Source organism: Nanorana parkeri, unplaced genomic scaffold, assembly GCF_000935625.1.
Source record: "Nanorana parkeri isolate BGI_ZX_2015 unplaced genomic scaffold, ASM93562v1 scaffold677, whole genome shotgun sequence".
Lineage (NCBI taxonomy): Eukaryota > Metazoa > Chordata > Amphibia > Anura > Dicroglossidae > Nanorana > Nanorana parkeri.
The window spans coordinates 359,214-380,643 of NW_017306945.1; the positions used below are offsets into that span (position 1 = coordinate 359,214).

Here is a 21,430-nt window from a genome sequence, read left to right on the forward strand (position 1 = left end):
AAAAAAAAAAAAAAAAAAAAAAAGAGTCCATGCATGCATCAGGGTTCACACAATACATGCAACAGAGTCCCTAGGTGGGCTTCACTAGGGATACTGGACAGCCAGCCTCAGAGACATGATGTAAGCAGCACAGAAGCTTTAGTATGACCACAGGAGAATTAGTGTTACAGTAAAGCATGCATAGTAGGGAATGACTGAGGACCCACAATTGTAATATGTATCATCTCTTGTTTCCAGCAGGCCAATAATGCTTGTGGACTTGGAAACAAGCTTTTCGAAAGGCACCAATAGTACAGTGTCTCTCAGACCCTTTGGAGGGGGGCTAAAAGGTACTATGAATGACCAGTATGACCCTCTGGACTATAAACTATCAGAATTCCTCTGAAAGGGGAGAGCCAATCTGTTACTCTAATGGTGACAGGAAGGCTAGTGTAGGGTAGACAGGGAAGACCTACTTACTACGACACCAAACCAAAACTGAGCACCCCTTAGTGCATGGGGGGTATAAACCACAGTTTATACTGTGAAAAAAGTGATTGCCTATACAGTGTTTGTAGACAAAGCATTTACCTTCATAGGTCTTTGGGGGTAACAAAGCCAGTATATCATAAAGTCTGAGGCGGACCATTGCAGCACTTGCCTTTAGGTGGGCACCATGAGCCTTAATTACAGAAAGAATTCTAGGAGAAAATGGAAAGGTAAAAGAATAGAAACACCAATATATCACGGTCAACAAAAGTACACCAAAGATGCATTTCTCTGTTTGTGGTGAAGTGAGCTATGGTTCAAACATGACTCTGGATATTATTTCTTCTAGTTTGGAGTGGAGTTAAAATTTCAATTTGGGTAGATTGTCCCTCACTTGCTGTCAGGAACATCAACAGAATAATTGGGGGTAACAATTGTCCCTGCTAATGAATAGCAAAGAGAGCAGTAAAAACATTCTCAGACGTTCTTACCCTTCACCAATTTGTTCACGTTTCTTTTCCTATCGAAAATGGGACAGGAAGTATGCAGAAATCTACCCAAGGCGACACAGCTATAAAAACCTGACAGAGACTCTAAAACAAAATAAAAAGTCTTGATTGGAGCTGAGCTTTCAATCTCTGCTTTCCAGAAGTCAAGTAGGGAACTTCTTCCCCGCTACAGCAGGGACATAAGCATGGCTGGCTTCAGCACTGGGTTCATCACCACAGAGTGCACTGAGGGTATATCACTGCCAGGACCATAGATGGTACAGAAAGGCAATCAAGGATCAAGTTCTGCTTCACTCCACCCAAAACAGAACATCTTCATAACGTATTTTAAGTTACGTTGCTCTTTAAGATCCAGCTAGTAGAAGCTTACGGTAGAAAACACATAACACAAATAACAGTCTGTAATAATACTTACTGAGACATCATAGTCATAGCACATTCAATAGGTGTCATCAGTTTCCTAATCACATCCTCTGTGAGCAGTTCAGGACAATGAGCCACAAAGCTTCGCATAGCTGGAGAGGAGTAAATAATTGAATTAGCCAGAAAACAATTCTTAACATCTGAATTAAACAACCTGTCACCAGTGCTGAACAGAGAATGACATGTAGTAGGGAATACACCTGCATCTACAACAAAAAGTCACAAGCATTCTTTTTCATGTATTTATCATACACTGCTGGTTGTATCTAAACCCCAAAACACAAATTCTATATATTGTAGCTTACCAGTCCTTAGATGGGGTGGCTGCACTAGTTTCTTTGTTCCTTTATTTTTCCCCTGGTAATCCTGCCAGTAACACACTTCCTGTCTTAGGTGACAACACTCACTACACTATCTATAGACAAGCAGCATGGTTACCCTTGGCCAATCTTCTAAATAGGGTTACAAACACCTCGCCCTCTCCTAATCTCCAATACATAGAGGGGAGGTTGTAGTTTACAGAAGATGGAGGTTGGAAATGCAAATTACATTGTTTGAGATTATAGTTGAGTGCACAGGAAGACAAAAGATTTCCAGGAGGATCAACGGGAATTTTTCTGTACTTGCAGAAAATGAACTTGGCCTGGAAAAAGAAACGCAGCCACCACATCTAAAGACTGGTTAGCTGCAATACATTGGATTCAGATATACACAGCACTGACAAAATGTCTGTTAAACGCACACACACAAAAGTATATACATTTATTCCACCAAACAAAACAGACTAGCTACCAACTAAACAAAGGGAGAGGCAATGTAAAAAAGACTCTGCTGTACATCCAGAAGTGAGATAATCTATGGAGAGAAATGGAATAGAAAAATCTAAATGAATAAAATAAATGGACAAACTTTGTACAGTAGACTCTTACCACAAAGTGCTCCAGCACGTCCTTCCAGAGTCACCTGCCAGGTAAAAGCATCTCCTTTGGCTTTTTCAGCCTCCAGCTCCTTCAGGGAACGTGGAAATACATTTCTCCACAATAGAAGCATCTTAGGAAGATGATAGCGCACAACTGAGGGTCCTGTGTTAATACACATTAGATTTGATTAGCAATAGTCATACATGCTTTCATTCTCGTCAACATAAACATAGCCAAACAGTTATTGCATATTTTAGGAGCATTCTAAATACGTTGGTAAAATGAGTCAGTTATTGGCAAAGCTAGTAGTTAAAATTTGTAAGTACGATCCAAATAGGCAACTAATTAATGGGATTCTGATGGACAATTGTCAGTGTTCCAAAACCACTGTGTAAATACCTAATGTCATCAGAGCTCCAAGCAGCAGCCAACCAGCCTGAGTGCGCTGCAGGGACAGTCTGCTGTTTTGCGATGCTGTGCGTAGCAAGTCCTCAGCTATACTGACAACCATCTGCAAAAGAAAAAGCGTTACATTTAAAAAAAAAAAAAAAAGAACTTTCAAAATGCAAGGGAAAAAAAAAGGATTGCCTTAAAATGACAAACTTTTACAAATTATGAAAAATATATTAAAGTGACATTCAAGTCACAATTTCCTTCCCCCATATGCTGCTGTAAGGACTTACCTTAAATTAGGGGCGTATCTGCCGCGAGGCAAACAAGGCGTTTGCCTGGAGCGGCAGATTCCCAGAGGGCGGCAATTGCTGTGGTCGAGAGAAGGGGAGAGTAGCGGAGGCCATCGTAGCAGCGGGGACGCGAACGGCGGTTTGTGGCTTTTCGGCGGTGCTTTGCTCCGGTGAGTGATCACCTCGGGGGGCTGGGGGTGGAGGGGGTTGCTTGGCTTTTGCTGATGTGGAGGCGGCGTTGCTGTCTTGCCTAGGGCAGCAGCAGTTGTAAATACACCACTGCCTTAAATGAGGCCTCTCGATCCGATCATCTTCTTGCATCCAGTAGTTTTCAGGAGTCCCTCCAGCGCTGGTGCCGGTCTCTGATTCACTGCTGACTGCTGTGTCCCACAGTGTCTGTCCGATGTGCACCTTCACAGCTGCCTGCATTCACTTACACTGTGTCTCTCCTCTTCTCCCCGCCCAAGATCTCTACGGCTCATGCACCCGCCCCATCATCCTGCACAGCTGCTCAAAAATCTTCAGCTCTTCAGACGGGAACGAGCGGTGGAGAAGTAATTACCTGCTTGGTAACGTTTTTTTAAAAAATGTTTTTGCATTTAGCTACGGCTTGCTAGCAGTAGATACATGTAAAAACAAAAGTGACTTTAATACTACTGTAAAGAAAGAAATACATAAGGTGAATTCTTCACCTTTTGCCGGTTACATATTCCACCGCCGAAAAAGTGGGCATGATTCCTTAAAAATGTAAGACCATGTGACCGGTCACACATTCCAACTCAGTCACAATCTTTGATAGGACACTGACAGCTGCCAGCTCTGTTTATATGAAGATTTCCCGACCGGCTCCTTCATTCAGCTGATGAGGAATGCCAATTGAGAAGGTGGTGACAGTGGCACCCACGGTGCGAAGTGTACCACCTGGTATGTGCTTGCACATAATGTGCTTGCACATTATATCACACTTACCTTAAAAGCGTGGCCTCCTCCAGCACTGACTGATCATGCAAGTCACCGCTCCATCCACCACCTCCTCTACTGCTTCTTCCAGGTTCCCCTTTTGTTCTCTTCGTTCATTGGGCTGCCTCTGATGACATAAGCCCTGTGTAAACGCACAGGAGTTATATTGTCCTTGACCCCTGGATCCATTACAGGCATATTATAGATGCCATACTGTGTACACAAGCAATAAAAACTGCTAGAGGTGAGAAGTAGCTGTTCTTTGGCAGTAAAGATTTTGCATGTCTATTCTGCAAAAAAACTCTACATTCAAGCAGTTTTTTTTAAAAGTTTACTTTCACTTCAAAACTAAAAAGGTTTCATATTTTAAAAGTTTCTCCCAAGAAGTCTGAATACCACTATACACAATCACATACATATTATTTAATAAAGAAGGGCAAAGTGCAATAACTAGGTGCAAAGTGCAGTAACCCAAATAAATAAGGTAATGAGATGCGACTGCTATGGAAAACTGTTTTATTAAAGAAGTCCTATCGTGACTGGTAACTAAAACCCCCAAGTAAGAATATTAATAGAGGTCTTTAAGGTCCCAGAATTTACAAGATGACACCAGGTATAAACCAAAGAGGAAATCTTCACCAATGTGCTAGAGTATGAAAAGGATGGTAACAAATATACTGCCACTGATATTTGTGCACAGTTTGATTCTTACCTTTCCTTTGGAGTGAGGGATACCCAAAGGACATTGGTGCACACCACCAAGAAGGGCAGCCATTGCAAAGCTGTAGCCACTGACAGCTTCTGGGGAATTCTTTAGGTTGTTGAGCCTCTCGGCACACCTGTCAAGAAGTGGGGTCAGCTGAAAGGGTAGAGCTACTGCAACACAGCGTAAACACCATGCAGCAGCAAGCCTGGCTGCCATACTGGGGTGCAGGAGAACAGAGGTCACAGTATCCTGTAAACCTAAAAGTCAAAAAAAAAAAAAGAAGGACAACACGTTCAATGGGATGCAAATAATAAAATGTACATAGGTTTACTTAGAGGGTATGCGGTTACCTATTGATGGCTCCTGTATGAGAGGAGATGCAGTGGAGTTAAGGCTTTGCACCAGACTGCCTAGCTCTTGCAGAGCGCACACCATTACATGCTGACTAGCAGATACATCAGCCATACCAACTTTATTCTCATTATTAGCATCATTTACAACGGCTTCTGTTAGATGAAAAAAAAATTCAAACAGGTTATTATAAGAAAAAAATGTACATGAACATTTTTTTTTTCTAAAAATAATAAATGAAGCATTGCATTGGTATTACATTGAATAAAAAGCTGGCTATACACTGGTCCGATTTCAGACAAGTCCTGCTGACATAATTCAGCCAGTATGTGGCTCTGTTGAGATTCATTTTTCGATCGACTTTTGCCGAAGGAACCGGTCTGAAACATTTCAGGCAAACAGTTACTGCATCCCAATCAGCTGTAGTCACGGATCAGCTATTGTGGCAGCAGCACAATTGCCATTGTCAAAATACAATAGACGCTGGTGACGGTGAGGAGAACTGCCTCACCCACTCTGTTAACATACATAAGGAAATCGCGCCATTTTTCCCAAAGAAAGATTCTCAAAGTGTTTGGCCAGTCTTACAATTTAGTGAGCAAATTTAAATACAAATAAAACGGACATCTTACCAACAGATTTCATTTGTTTGCCGATTGCCTGACAGATCTCTTTAGCGGCTGCATTTTGTGCCTTCTCACCAAGCAAACTGCCAACTGTGGCTCGTAGAATAAATGACACACATCTTCGAGAATAGACAGCCTCTACGTGTGTCTGGGTGGCTCGGGGATGCGAGACAAGGTCAAGCACATGAGAAAGAAACGTGGCAAAATTGCGCTCCAGCCACTGTCCTCCTAAAGTGGTGACAAAGACTACATATGCCTAGAATGAAAAGGAAAGTTATGCTTTACCATCACAATCTCTATCACTCACTTCAACGTCCAGCCTCACTTTAATTTGTTACAAATTCATCACCTAGTAAATGTAAATTGATATTAGCGCTATTTAAAGTGCTGGGCAAACTGTTGGCGCTATATAAATCCTGAATAATAATAAAGTGTAACATCCAGGGCTGGATTTCCCACAAGGCCAACCGAGGCCCAGCCTCGTGGCAGCACGAAGTAGAGGGGCAGCATGGTTGTGGAAATCATATCTCCCAACAGCTGGGACATGCAGTTCTGGCCGCCGGGCGGGTAGTTGTTTTCTACATTTAGCCCTGCTTTGGGCAAGCAAGCCTAAATGTACAGCGGGGAAGCCGCCACTTGTTTTGTACAAGTGATATCGGCAACACTTGTATTCAGCCTGCATACGGGGGTGCATTGAGGAACCTGGGCTTGGGGCAGCAAAATAAATCTGGCCCTTGTAAACATCACTGGAAGAAATTTTGTTAAACATGCCCCAGTCCAGGCCTTCAACCCATATGCTCACCATTCCCAGATAGTGGTGTACGAAATCTATGTAGACAGGAAGATGACCTAGCTGTATTGCTTTACTACAGTAGAAAAAAAGTCAAGTCACCAGCCTAGCTCTGCTTTCTTACAGGGGGGTGGGCGTGTGTATGTATATACACAATATATATTATATATACATACGTACGTACGTGTGTGTGTGTGTGTGTGTGTGTGTGTGTGTGTGTGTGTGTGTGTGTGTGTGTGTGTGTACATACACAAACACATACATACAGTGGGGCAAAAAAATATTTAGTCAGCCACCAATTGTGAAAGTTCTCCCACTTAAAAAGATGAGAGAGGCCTGTAATTGGCATCATAGGTAGACCTCAACTATGAGAGACAAAATGAGAAAACAAATCCAGACAAATCACATTGGCTGATTTGGAACAAATTTATTTGCAGTTTTCTCATTTTGTCTTTTATAGTTAAGGTCTACCTATGATGCCAATTACAGGCCTCTCTCATCTTTTTAAGTGGGAGAACTTGCACAATTGGTGGCTGACTAAATACTTTTTTGCCCCACTGTCCATACATATATATATATGAGCTCCCACATCTGTATTTCAGTGGTGTGTTTAGCGGTTTGCCTAAAGATCAGCTTTAATGTCTTAATACTGACAAAGTGTGTTTTAATTTAGATAAAGCATAATCAAGTTGCCAGAGGACTAATCAGTAGCACCTTCCATTGATCAAAGATTGTTCTGTCACACAGATGGTTGAAACAGTGCTTCTCATACTGTGAAGTAAGCTGAGAGCTGTAGCTCGTGGTATACTGAGCTTTGGGTCACGGGAGGACGCTAGTTTACCTCCCGTGACCCTTAGGAGAACTATGGGGAAAAACATTTACCCCATAGTTCTCCTTTAACAGCTACTGGTAGATTCAGGTCAGATACTGGGGAAAAAAATCCAACTCAAGAAAAAATATGGCAGAATGAGACATCCCTTCTCCTAAGAACACTAAGTGAAAATGAGCAGGTGTGAGATTAGAGGAGTTATAGCCTCAAGGCGAGCGGCCTTTAGTTTTCTATGTGTCCAGTGTCTATGTCTCATGTAGGCAGCAGGATAACCTTAGGTTGCTTAATTATCAAACTGTGCCTATCATTGAACAATAGAGAAATGTTGTTTATAATGACCAGTGAGGTTTAAACATCTTTCTAGCAGAAATTAGATAATAAAAACAGGTATGACTAGTTAAGGGCATAATCATCAACATCAGAAAAAAAAAAAAAAAGTCACTAACCTGTGTAACACCAACTCTTACTTCTCGACTAATTGACCCTCCTCCCTTTAGCATTTCTCCTCCACTCTTTAGAAACCCAGATCCTCCTCGAAGAAATCCTGTAGCCATTAGTTCCAGCACCTCTTCTAAGGTGGCTTTCTTCACATTCTGGCGCATAACTTTAGTTACAAAATAAAGACTTATGTGAACTCTTGTGGTAATGATGCTACATATAACATAACACATATCAATTAACACATTTAAAATTGAGACTACAGATATTTGATTATTGTACATTATTGAGTCAAAGACAAAATGGTACATGTGACAGTTTAGTAATCCAATTTGCATGTTTCCACCAAGTCTGTAGTATCCCCATAAATGTTACAGATGGTATACAAAATATATTGTAGGCACAGCAGCGCGGAATAATTATCTGCAGAACAGGGGCACAAGCACTGCTAAGAGTATGGCATGTAAGGGAGCATAGCTCCCACAACTAGGGAGCATCTTTGCAGATTCAGAGATTTTTTAAAGTACTCCAATAAAAAACATTTTTTTTTCTAGTTCAGGATAGAGAGGGGGATGAAATTGAGGATATGTCGCGTTTCAATTGCTCAATTCGTTTTTTTTCTTTTTTTATGGATTTGCGTATCTCCTGACGAAGAATGCAGAAGTCTGCAAAATAACCTATTAACCCAAAGGCTGAATAGGATTGAATATATTTTTCACACGGCAACAGCTCAAATACAGCACCACCTCTACATCCCTGAACTCCAACTGGGAAAAAACAGCCTAATATTTTTTGTTTTGGAAAAATAGAATTTTCTTACCATAAAAGCCTCTTCTTGGAGTTCACTGAGGGACACCAGAAGTCTTTTACCTTTGGGTTATACTGCCACCTACAGGAGGATTAGACACTAGCAAGCAAAAAACTATAGGCCAGCTCAGGATAGCCTTACCTTCTTCAGCTTGCCTCAGTTTTGTAGCAAAGCAGTACTGAAAGCAAGGTCATGAACACGTGGGGTGGGACCTGTGTCCCACAATGGAAAGAAAGGGATTTTATACACAGTACAAAACTCCTATTCTTTTCCTCGTATATCAAGGGACAGAGGAAGTCTTTAACCTTCAAGATGTCCAAAAGCAGTTCAACTGAGCGGTGGGCAAAACAGCAAACAAATGCTAACAGGCCCAAGAAAGAACACGACAACTGGTTTCTTTCTGCAGCTCAAAAAGCCATCTGAAGGACCTTGTGGCCAAAGCTACTGTGAGATAAGGGCGAAACATCAACCTGTAAAACATAAAACTTGTGAACAGAAGACCAGGTGGCAACCTTGAAAATCTAGCAAACATTTGCTTGATGCCAGAAAGACCATGAAGCACTTAGAGATCTACTAGAGTTGATCTTGACAGGAATGGGTAGAACCCGGTTATTGAGACCATAAGCTTGCATGACGGTCTGTCAGAGCTGCTTAGAAATGGTGTAACGAGAAGCTGGTGCACCATTACAGGGACCATTCGGAAGGACAAAAAGGAGAGTTACAGGGCTATTCACTAAGGGGTGAAGAGTTTGGAGAAAGCAGAAGAAGTGAACAATCTAGGACAACATAGCTGAGCTGAAAAGTGAGCTGAATTGGAGAATGTTTCCAAATCAGCTAGCGTATGTTGTCCTAGATTGTTCACTTCTCCTGCCTTCTCCAAACTCTTCACCCTTTAGTGAATAGCTCTGCTTGTCTTTCTGAAAGAAGCAGTGGCTCTCATGGCCCATACCACATACAGACAATGGAGGAAATTGTATTTATTTGGTGAACCGAAGACGGACAGCGGGACAGAAGATCAATGTCTTCGATAGGCAAGAAGGACATGCCAGACCTCAACAGCACCTTGTCACTATGCAAAACCAAAAAGGGATCCTTGCAGGATAAAACCAACAGTTGAGACACTCAGGTGATGGCTACAAGGAAGACCACCTTGTGGTTGACAGTAGAGAAAGGAATTTCGTTAATGCGTTTAGATCCCACAGTGTCACAGGGAAACAAACAAGGGGCTGCTACATAAGAGACTCCCTGTACAAAAGGTCCTAATCAAGGGATGAGATGCCGAACGTCTCTGAAACAAGATAGAAAGGACAGAAATGTGGCCCTTGATAGTGCTGAAAGCCAAAACTCTGGCCCAGACCCAGCTGCAGCAAGAAGAGGATTTGTCCCACAGAGAAACGTCTAGAGTGAAAGGCTCACATCAAGTGAAGGTCCGATTATGATAGGAGTCACAGATTCAAAGATGTCACTGTCTCTCAAAACCAGGGCCTCAACATCCATGCTCTTAAAGTAACAGTTAGGTCATTGCATGCTAACAAAATATAATAATAATCTGCCAACATTCATTAACTACTAATTACTGTCATAATGCAGTAAAGCCGCCTCCAAACACCCTATTTTTATCTTGTTCATCAAAACCACGCAATCACCCCAGTCTCTAGCTCATATAGGATGCGGAGGAGGAGACAGAAAAGGACATTCGGCTGCGTTCACTGGTGTCATGTATCCCAGGCGCTTAGTAGCTCCATGGCGACCCGGATGAAATCCCTATATACTTCCTACTTACATCACTGTCCATCTACAGCTCGGGGCGGGCTAACAGGCATGACTGCCATCAGGCTGACTGCAAAACATGGGATCTAACCGAAGGCATTGCGGTCTGTTATGCAGCTGGGAGCATCAAGCCCCGCATTAAGCCGTGAGTACACAATACTTTTTGTTAGAGTACCAGGAGCATGCGCACTGTAGTGGCAAAGTTGCAGAGGCTCTACAAATTCACAGATCATTGCCACCGACAAGAAAGAAGGAGTAACTTGCAGGATCAACAGGTAAATTCTATTGGAGGACACAGAAACCACAATCCCTTATGTGTGGGATCGCTAGCGCCACTAGTCCTACACAGACTTTCGCAACAGCACCTCCCTGTGTGATAACACCACCATAAACTCCACCCTATGCGTTACATCAATCAACTTTGTCAGGGGCTCAGAGTTGGTGACTCATACTAGCTTTTTATCCCTGCTTTGTTTAATGCTTCCCTAATAAACAAGCTCCTATACATATGGTTTCTTCTTGCATCTGATCCCATTTCTCTTTTACAAACTACCCTAATACCATACCTCCTATAACTCCTTCTCCTCCTCTTCCAACCTAAAATTCCATTTAATACAAGATCTTAACCATTATACTGATGTTTTCAAGTCTGATGTTTTTTTTCCAACTAATTACCTATATTTATCTTCTAAACTTAGTTAGCCCATCCAAATTATTTGCAACTTTCCAACTTCTCTCTCAATCTCAACCCCTCAATATATATATTTTTAAAAATTCCCTGTTATGATTTACTTTGGACACTACATCTAACTGTATAGTAAGGTATTTTGATTGGAGGTGGGGGTTTAGTAGGGAGCTTTACTTTAAACTATTGGCTAAGAAAAATGTTTGTTCTTTTTAAGCCGACAACTGCAATAATCATTTACCGCTTTTAATTAAGGTAGAAGCATTTCTGTACAACCTACCTGCTGCCTGTTTTGGCATTAATGCAGTTGCCATAACAGTCCCCAAGAGTTTAGACACCGCAACTCTGACTCCATAGTTAGAGCCTTCCAGGGCCTTGAAACAGAGTGTTGCAACATTCTCGAGCTCGGCTGTCCACATGAATACAGCTTCACTCTGGAGCTCTAACAAGCACTGGAGGAAGAGAACACAGATTATTACCCAGGCATATTGCATTTCCACATTAGTATATGTTACATAGAGCTATGATACACAACACGTTTAAAACCAAGATGAAAAACATATTTTCTTCTCTGAACATTTTTTTTGCTCACAAAACATATTATTAACAGTCAATTAATCATACATTTGATAATTTTAAACAATCATTTTTCTTACAATCTTTTGCTTGAATATGATCGTTCAGCCCAACAGAGGAAAAGACTAATTTGGCCAAATTTGTTTGTAATTTCATCCAGGACCAATTATTTTTTACCGACAGCAGTATATAAAAAAAACTGCAATACTACCACTTCTAATATCCACAACATTTACATTTAAAGTGACATTAAAAGGATAATTTTTTTTCCCTCCCCCCATGTTAATGTCAGCACTTACCTTAAATGATGTCTCTTAATCCGATCTTCGTCTTCTTTGCCCATGTTTTCATCTGTCCCTCCAGCGGTGCGGCGGCTCTCCGATCCAGCGCCGACTCCTCTCTGCTTGCAGGCACTTCCGATCCAGCGGTGTATGCAGGCGGGTGCACGCATCCATTGACTTACCTTGCGTCTCTGCTCGTCTACCGGCCAAGAATCCGAACTGCGCATGCGCCTGCCCCAAGATCCTTTGCGGCCGCACAAACAGTTTCGGACTCTCGCCGCGGGAGCGCGCAGCAATAATAAGGTCAGTCTAAAGCGCTGTTTAAGCGTTTTGTTTTAAAAAAACACTTTTTGCCTATATCTACTGCTTATCAGCAGTAGATATAGGCAAAAAACGGGAGGCTTTAGAACCCCTTTAAGCAGAAACAATAGTGATAACGAACAAATGCAAGATAAATTAATTTTAAATTATAGTATCCGGAATATGTATTATACATACTGTATAAGTTAAATGTATACAGACAGTCCCCGGGTTACGAACAAGATAGGAACTGTAGGTTTGTTCTTAAGTTGAATTTGTATGTAAGTTGGTACGAGTAAATTTTTTAAGTGTAATTTTTTGTTAGTTTTGGATAGCATAGGGAAGGGTTAACCCACTGTAACGTTTGTTTTGCTGTATGTGCCCCTGTTCAGAAGATTTCACCTCACTTTCTGTCCCTGTGACAATTGGATTTTGAAAATTGGAACCAAGGATTGGTGATAAGGCTTCAGTGGAGACACCTTTTTCCCATAACTCTTACACGAGTGAATTTCCCTTCCTAGGGGTAGATTTCATCTCACTTCCTGTTGTCTCAAGGACAGGAAGTGAGACCAAATCTTCCTAATGAGGATTCAGACAGCAGCAAAAACCCACAGTGACCCGGAAGAATCACCCCTCGTCTGCACGTCTAACAAGAGCCAACTTGCTGTAATCTACATACAGTACTACGACCAGACCCAAAAAGGTAGGCACTCCTCATTGGCATGAGCGTAGTAGCATTACAATGACTGAAATGCTGCGCGGTACACTTTGGCTGCAGCCTGGCACCCCCTGCTGTACAGTAATAGCTTCCGTTTGTAAGTAGGGGTCGTATGTAAATCGGATGTTTGTAGCTCAGGGACTGCCTGTATACGTAATATATGTATAATACATATTACTCATAATGTTTATTTATACCTAAATATATTACCCATATCATACAAAAAGGTTATATCCTGAAGTTTTTTTCTTTTTCTGTGTTAGAACAGGTCATACTTTTATATTACTGCCCACTTATGTAAATCGGCAGATTATGCAAGTCTTTTTAAATTTACTTTGAAAAGTATATAACATGCTGAGCTCATTTATTGTTTAACTGTTAAGAATTAGTGCATTGTGTTCTCTAAGATAAGAAAAGACTGTATTACCTTGGCTACAGCACATCGAACAGCCATGGATCTGTCTGTCAAAAGGGATCGCGTATTCTTGTAAATGTCTCTGTGACTGGAAGATGCAGCTCCTCCAAGACCATTCAGAACTTTCTGCAAACTCATCAAGATTTCACTCCGACCCTGTGACTTGACAGAATGGAGACCAGTCACTGAGTGCGTATGTTTATAAACAAAACCAACTGTTTTCAAAAACTTGTGAAGAAGTGTAATTAGCACTATTATAGTTTGCAGGCAGAAAGGTGGGACTTAGCTCAGAAGGCAAGCCCCTGGTGTGGTTTTAAAACTATAAAAAATAGTTGAAAAGCTCAGTTAACTTGACATAAATGACTTCCACTTAAAAAACCAAGTACAAAGCAGAGCAATAAAAAAAAAAAAATCAACACTAGGCAGGATATCTACATGTAGGTCATACCATGTACCCCAGTGAATTATAGAAAATAGCCTTTAATCTTTTTTTTGGACATCCATTTTTTGGGACAATACTAAAAATAATATAGGTTGAATTTGCTTGGAGCTAATAGCACTGCTCCTGCACCAAAGGCTGACTATACAAGAGCTGAGCTTGGCCTTTGTCTTAAGCTGGCCATAAACTGTACAGATCTCGGCAGTTATTGATGAACTGACCGAAATTCGTTAAGTGGGTGGCCCAACCGGCATCCTCTGATCAGAAAATTAAAAGGAGCCTGACAGAAAAATTGGGGGCGAACAATGACAGCAGCCAATTAGCTTAATACAGCTGCTGTCAAAAAAAAGTAGCCCAGCAGAAGATTCATCCATCAACGCTGTTTAGCATGAATGTAGGAATCTGTTATATCATTTTTTTTCGTTCGGCCCACAGGTTGAACAAACAAAATATAACAGTGTATGACCAGCTTTACTTTTCTTCTCCTTGCAGAGTCCTCCCCACCAAGAGAACATTCAGAGTGAAGAAATGGAGGCTCTGCTTCGTCTTCCAGTGTCTACGTATACTCAAACCTTATTGAAGTTCTACCTGCTGAAATTACACCTGCTAGTAACGCAACTCTAGCTAACAAGGTAGTCCATAGTACCTTTCAAAATGTTTGAAGCTACTCTAGTCTAGCTCCTCAATAACTTATCATAGAAAAGAAGCAAAATGTCACTTACTTCGGCATTTTTCAGGGACTTGAGCAGATTATTTACAGTGTCAGGGAAGGAACTTCCCAACATTCTGCCCATCTTTTCATAAAATGCCCCCACACATGCAACAGCAGCTCTAGAAGATAGGGTTAAAAACATGTTATTTCTTTCTTGTATATTTAGAGGCAAAATATTTAACAGAATTTTTAATAGAGCAATTAATCACTCCCATAAGTCCCCGTCTCCTAAGTGGCACATAGTCATCCATACTAGAGACAACCTAGATCAAAACCAACTAAATTATCGGTATGTTTTGGGATTGTGGGAGAACACTGGTGTATGCATAACAAACCAATGTAAACGCGGGTGACTGTACAAATGTAAATAGTGCCACTAGTAGGGGCCCTCAATGCGGCAAAACTACTGCGTTAGGAAATAGGCTACTATAAGGATGACCCCAATTGCTTCCTTGATAATGCTGGCCTTGGATAAGGCGTGTGACTACTTAGAAAGTTAGAGCAGCTATCTACTACTTTCCCTCCTGACAAAATGCCAAGTCCAGATGGTTTACCCAGCAAATGGTATAAGCACGCTAGAGATCTGATGAATACCAAAATACTCCATCAACAATCACTAGGCCATGGATTTTTTTTCACCAGAGAGGCACCAAATATTTTTGTTCGTCCTGAATCGGGGAAGGATGCTGAATTCTGCAATTCCTACCCTACCTATTTTATTACTTTATTATGATGTTAAACTCTGGGCTAATCCACTCTTCAAAACTAGATGTGCAAGAAACAGGCAAATCTAGTCGTGTGGTGTCTTTTGACATCCACAAGGCCTTTGATTCCATAGAATGGAATTATTTATGGGCTGTTTTACATGCAGTGGCTTGTTGACCTCAATTCGTCAATCATCAACTGTACACCAATCCGATAGCCAAAGTGAATATCAACAACCTTAACCCTCTCTCATCAAATTACAACATGAAACAAGGTAGGGATGTCCTCTGTCCCTAAATCTGTTTGCATTAGCGATAGAGCCATTTGCTAACTTAGAGAAACAGTCTACTTTATTTAAACGTTTGGTTTGGTGTAAACACAAGGAAAAGATCTCTCGATCCTTGACAACGTCAAACTAAAAGTGACCCCAACAGTCCAACATTAGACCACTAAACTTAAAGTGTGGCAATCCTTCCCATAAAACCTAAAGGGTCACATAAATCTGCTTAAAATGATCTATCTCCAGAATCTGAAATCTGTGCTGCAATCGGCTCCAACTTAGACTTAACTTACAGGTGCACAAATACGCAGGGGGCCCGTCAGTACCAAACGTCTAATACTAGCCTGGCATAAAGCACATACCTGAGCAACAGAACAAACTCTGGTTTTGCCCAATACACCTCTCTGCTTCGATCCTCACCTCAAAACTCTCCATGACTTTGTGGATGCATTGTGGTGGGACCAAAGAGGAATCACACATATGCACCACCTATATAACAATGGTACACTACTTTCTAATAGTTATAACATTTTTGAGTAAAAGAACTGTCACTTCTACAGATACCTCACTCTCTACGATGCACTACAAGCACAACTGTAACCAAAGATGACTTTGAAGAAGTGGAAGACACCCCCAAAAAGCCCCCTACTGAAATCGATGAGAGAACTCATCAGCATAGATCATGAGGTTTGGAGCCGGTGTTGGTGACCTCCCTAAAGCTATTTAGCGGTCCGATATGTTAACCCACTGGCTTTGATACTCAATGAATAAGAACAAATAGGCGGAATATGGAAGGAGAAAAGTCTTAAGTCCATTAACTGCATACATATACTGACAAGGAACAAGAGATTTTCCTCATGACAGCCAGACGGCTAACATTTTTAGAAGAATTGTGCAATGGCAGCCTCAAAATTCCTCCTTTGACAGATTTCCTTATGGATGAAGAAAAGTCCACTTTACAGAAAATCATACAATGCCTCAATCCTGATGGTCAGAATTTTTAGGCTATATCCATTCTCTGAAGATCAGAAATATCTACAAGAACATCCTTACGGGTATGTAATTTTTACTTGCCACTGGAGGTCAATATATATTCTGAATGACACAACCAGTTCTCTATGAGCCATCCGTTCCACCCCAAAAAGCAGTTGCTAACATTCAAACAAAAAGCACCATTGAGGGAAACATTGGTAAAGCTTAGCTATTAGTAACAGCTCAACCGTGGCCTCAATAGTTGCCACCAACTTTTTGAAAATTAACATTTAACAGCAAAATTATTTAGAATGATTTATCTCACATAATCACATTGCTGAAATCCTGAACCCTACACCAGGGGGATGGCATTTGGAGGTACAACTTCTTACTAATGGGGTCTGAGACGTCAGCAGCAATTCAACATATTCTTCACTTAAAGTGGACCTTTACCCCCTTTCACTAAAAATCACCTCGGCATGCAGCTCTGCAAGCTGATATGAAATCATCTTATATTCATTAGTTAAACAAACATATTTTTCTTTTACTTCTAATTTGTGTTTTTCCACTTCCTGGTCGTCTTGGGCATTAGTGATGTAATGTGCCCAGGCATTGCATCCTGGGAAGGCTACATCAGCAGGGCACTGCTGGGAAATCTTATCTGTAAACTCACAAGATCTCAAGGAAAGGCATTTTCTCCCCTGAGATGATGTGCATGGTCACATGTGCCAGAGTCCTAGAAAGTAAAGAGATATATTACTTGGCCATTAGTAAAAATGGCCACTGTGAGAAGAGTGGGGAGGAGAAGAAAATTAAGGCATGCAAAGAATAAAAAGCCTGCAATTATCTATACGTGTCTGTATGTAGATTCTCATTACTAAAAATTTCCACAGGTATATTTGTTGTCAATTCCAAGATATGGATAAAGTTCCTCTTTAAGAGTAGATCAGCATCAAATAGCATACACGGTACTGCAGGTTCTTCCTAACTTATATAAGGTTTCTGTTGAGAATGCCACACTGTGCTCACTGCTTCAGACCCCTAAGTAGCAGCACATGTGCTTTGTTCTATTAGTTGTTGCCTTTATGTAGTAGATATTAAACACATTTTAAGACTTACAGTTTGGTTGGTAGATATGCAGCAGTATCATCTTTGCTTTTGATCATTTCATTGCACTTGTCCAATGTCTGGAATACAGTGTAGGTGTCTCCAATAATGTACAACGTAGCTAGATTCTTAGCAAGTAGCTTGCGAGTGGGTGGACCAGGAGAGCTGCTTATAAGTCCTGTAAGCTGTTCCACAAGTTTCTTCTGGTTCTCTTTAGCATCGGTCTGTTAAAAGTAACTTGAAATTAACCATCTTATACAATTAACTCTTGCATGACATTTTCAATAATAATGATGCTTTTATGTTATCCATTGCATAAAACTAAAATTATATAATCAAATGAAGCCAAATTAAAAAGTCTCACTGCATACTTTTCAGGGTTGTCTTTGTCCATAGAAAAGCTACTTTTAAGAGAGGTCACTCATGCCAACCCAGAAACAACATGTAATAAGCTGCAACTATCCATATAGATATAATCAAACACAAAGCAAGCCATGTCAGTGTATAATGGGTTAACAAACATCAGTGTGACTGTAGTCATATCATGCAGATAGTATTCAACACCACAATGCTGAATATAAGGAATATGCTTAATGAGGATACATGCACAGAAGGCCACAATTAGCTCAAGCATGTTTACAGGCATACTATCTCCAGGGAAAGAAGTGTCACTTCGTCACAGCCTGCAGAGATCTTTTATCAGGACAATTATTATACAGTGAGGAAAATAATTATTTGATCCCCTGCAGATTTTGTAAGTTTGCCCACTTACAAAGAAATTAAAGGTCTATAATGTTTTATCATAGGTGTATTTTAAATGATAGAGACAGAATATCAACCAAAAATCCAGAAAAAACACATGATACAAATGTTATAAATTGAGTTGCAGTTCAGCGAGTAAAATAAGTATTTAACCACTTCAAGACCAGGTGTTTAGACCCCCTTCCTGGCCAGGCCATTTTTCAGTGTTCAGCGCTGACCAACCAACAATTATTCTGGATCCCACAGACTGGCTATGTGGTACACAGATTAGCCCTGTCAATTTAAGAAGGTGCTCCTAACGACAACTCGTTATGTATATAAAAGAAACCTGTGCACAGAATATCTTTCTTTCATTCAAACCTCACCACCATGGGCAAGACCAAAGAGCTGTCAAAGGACGTTAGGGACAAGGTTGTAGACCTGCACAAGGCTGGAATGGGCTACAAGACTATCAGCAAGAAGCTTGGTGAGAAGGAAACAACTGTTGGAGCGATTATTCCTAAATGGAAGGAATACAAAATAACCCTCAATCGCCCTCAGTCTGGAGCTCCATGCAAGATTTCGGCTCATGGGGTAAGGATGATTATGAGAAAAGTGAGGGATCAGCCCAGAACTACATGGAGCTTGTGAATGATCTTTAGGCAGTTGGGACCACAGTCACCAAACAAACCATTGGTAACACAATACACTGCCATGGGATGAGATCCTGCAGTGCCCACAATGTCCCCCTCCTCAAGAAGGCACATGTACAGGCCCGTCTGAAGTTTGCCAATGAACATCTAAATGATTCAGAGAAGGATTGGGAGAAAGGGCTGCGGTCAGATGAGACCAAAATTTAGCTCTTTGGCATTAACTTGACTTGCCGTGTTTGGAGGAAGAAAAATGCTGATTATGACCCCAAGAACACCATCCCTACAATCAAGCATGGAGGTGGAAATATTATACTTTGGGGTGATTTCTCTGCTAAAGGTACAGGCCGACTTTGCCGCATTGAGGGAGAAATTATAGACCTTTAATTTCTTTGTATGTGGGCAAACTTACAAAATCTGCAGGGGATCAAATAATTATTTTCCACCCTGTACATATCCTTATTACGATTCAAGACAGAATGCATCGAATAAGCCATAAATACCCTACATTGTCTTCCACACTTATAGTAATAATACAAAGGATTGCACTTAGACCTTAAAAAAAAAATGTGTATACACATGCCATGAAAGCCTTGAGATTATGGGTTTCACTGGGACCATAATGGTTCCGATATCAGGATTTGGTCTGCAAATGATAAAAGAGTGCCAAGCATAGATTCATGTGCCTCATTCACACCACAACGTTGGTTGACCTGCGGTGTGGAAACATGCAGACATACTGAATTTTGTCTGCAGCGCAGTGGATGGCAACGGAGAACACCAGGGACATAAATGGAATGAGAAAAAGTAAACACTGCCTTGAGTTTTAAGAATGTAAAGCACCACTACACATCATTCCCGCTTAGCGGACACCAGCCACACGCCAAAATGGAACATTTTAGTATGCAGCTGGTTTGACCAAGCCCTAATCCAGTAGGTTGAAGTGACCGATATAGCTAAACTCTCAGCTTCTACAAAAAGCAGTAGATGTGTCTGTCGAAATCTGTGTATTGGCCTACTATCTACTAGAGAGCAGGGTTTTCTGCATAGAAGTTGTGGTCTTTCACAAGCTTTCATACTTTGAGGGTCCACTGACTACCTGGGAAGCTTTCATTGTTCCTTCTTCCTGCCACTTGCCTGGTCTCTTTACCCATCTCATTGTTGAAGCGGGGATTCAAGGAGAAATGGACCGCTGCAGCCGATGAGGATTGGGGGAGCAGAGAGCGCAAACTGTCAGGATGGCCGAGCGTAGGAGAGAGGAGCCGGCAGCTGTCAGGATGGCCAAACAGGGAGGAGAGAGAGAGAGAGAGCTGCTGTCATCCCGTCAGTTTCAGGATAACAGTGGCTGTGTGTGTGGCCGAGCAGAGGATCAGTAAATGTGTGTGATATTTACTGATCCTCTTTGTGCAGAAAAAACACTGGAGTGATCGCTGCGTCCAAAAAGAGAAGTAAAGCCAAAAAAAAGATTTGGCTTTACTTCTCTTTTTATATGACAGGCACCATTCAAAATAAGGATTCCCCTTATGATAATATGTTGCTTCTATCAAGGAATGAAAGCAAGAGGCATAATCACATTTGAGCATAGCCAATTACATTTTTTGTAATAATTGCTTTGCATAACGTAGTTTCAAAAGCACATAAACATGCATATATGGCATCCCTATTAACAGATGAAAGTAAAACACAGAAACGGACACTTACCTTGTTTGCAGCAATGAGTACTTTGTCCAGAAAGCGGAGCCACTCGAAAATAAAGACTGGCTTCTTGGCCTCTGTAACCTGAGCCAGAGCATCTTCCTTCAGGAGCAAACTGTGAGCCAGTTCCATGTTTGTTTCAGATCATTCACTAAATAAGGGTCCTGTGTTAAAAACAATTACTGAATTAGCAATTTAACATACCGCATATACTCGAGTGTAAGCCGTCCCGAATATAAGCCGAGGTACCTAATTTTACCACAAAAAACTGGGAAAAAGTATTGACCCGAATATAAGCCGAGGGTGGGAAATGAGGCAGCTACTGGTAGATAGATACCAATAAAATTACATGAATATTTATTTAAAAGAAAAATAACCTAGCTCTGTAAGTGGAAAAGGGGGTACAGGGCTACATATCATATATAGCCTCACATATGAAAAGGCCAGATCAAGCTCAGATTTTACATTGATAGGGCATATATGAAGTATGTCATAATATTTCAATGTATGTGACCACCTGGTCACTGTATGTCTGCTGTAGGTGACAGACTCTAGCACAAATAAATGTTACCCAGAATAGTGTTGGGAGTCCCCTTTTCTAAAAGCTGGCCATACACCTATAGATTATCTGCACATTTTCTATGGTCAGATGGAAAAAGTGCAACGGATTCCTCAATCTATGCTAAAATGTGTGGATGAAGGAATCTCCCACTGGGCCAAGTTTCAGTATCTTGCTAGTCGGCCCCGCTGGCTGTTAAAATACCTGAACAGTCTGATTGGATGCAGGCATTGCTCAGGTGTTTTGACAGCCAGCGGGGCCGACTAGCAAGATACTGAAGCTTGGCCCTGTGGGTGTAGATTGAGGAATCTGTT

The 21,430-nt window shown here is 41.2% G+C and overlaps 1 protein-coding gene across 1 annotated transcript in view; it reads right to left on the minus strand.

Annotated features, from left to right (window-relative positions):
- The window catches only part of HEATR5B (HEAT repeat containing 5B), a 54,251-nt gene extending 33,556 nt beyond the window's left edge, over positions 1-20,695 (minus strand). Inside the window, exons 1-13 of the mRNA XM_018563576.1 lie at positions 20,564-20,695; positions 17,484-17,695; positions 14,418-14,526; positions 13,269-13,418; positions 11,247-11,418; positions 7,712-7,869; positions 5,653-5,902; positions 5,020-5,175; positions 4,676-4,926; positions 2,720-2,831; positions 2,330-2,482; positions 1,393-1,492; positions 571-680 (exon numbers count right to left, since the gene is read on the minus strand). Of these exons, the coding sequence (XP_018419078.1) occupies positions 571-680; positions 1,393-1,492; positions 2,330-2,482; positions 2,720-2,831; positions 4,676-4,926; positions 5,020-5,175; positions 5,653-5,902; positions 7,712-7,869; positions 11,247-11,418; positions 13,269-13,418; positions 14,418-14,526; positions 17,484-17,695; positions 20,564-20,689 (2,059 nt within the window). The 5' untranslated portion in view covers positions 20,690-20,695. The remainder of the gene's footprint in view (positions 1-570; positions 681-1,392; positions 1,493-2,329; positions 2,483-2,719; positions 2,832-4,675; positions 4,927-5,019; positions 5,176-5,652; positions 5,903-7,711; positions 7,870-11,246; positions 11,419-13,268; positions 13,419-14,417; positions 14,527-17,483; positions 17,696-20,563) is intronic.
- Positions 20,696-21,430: the final 735 nt, after the last annotated feature.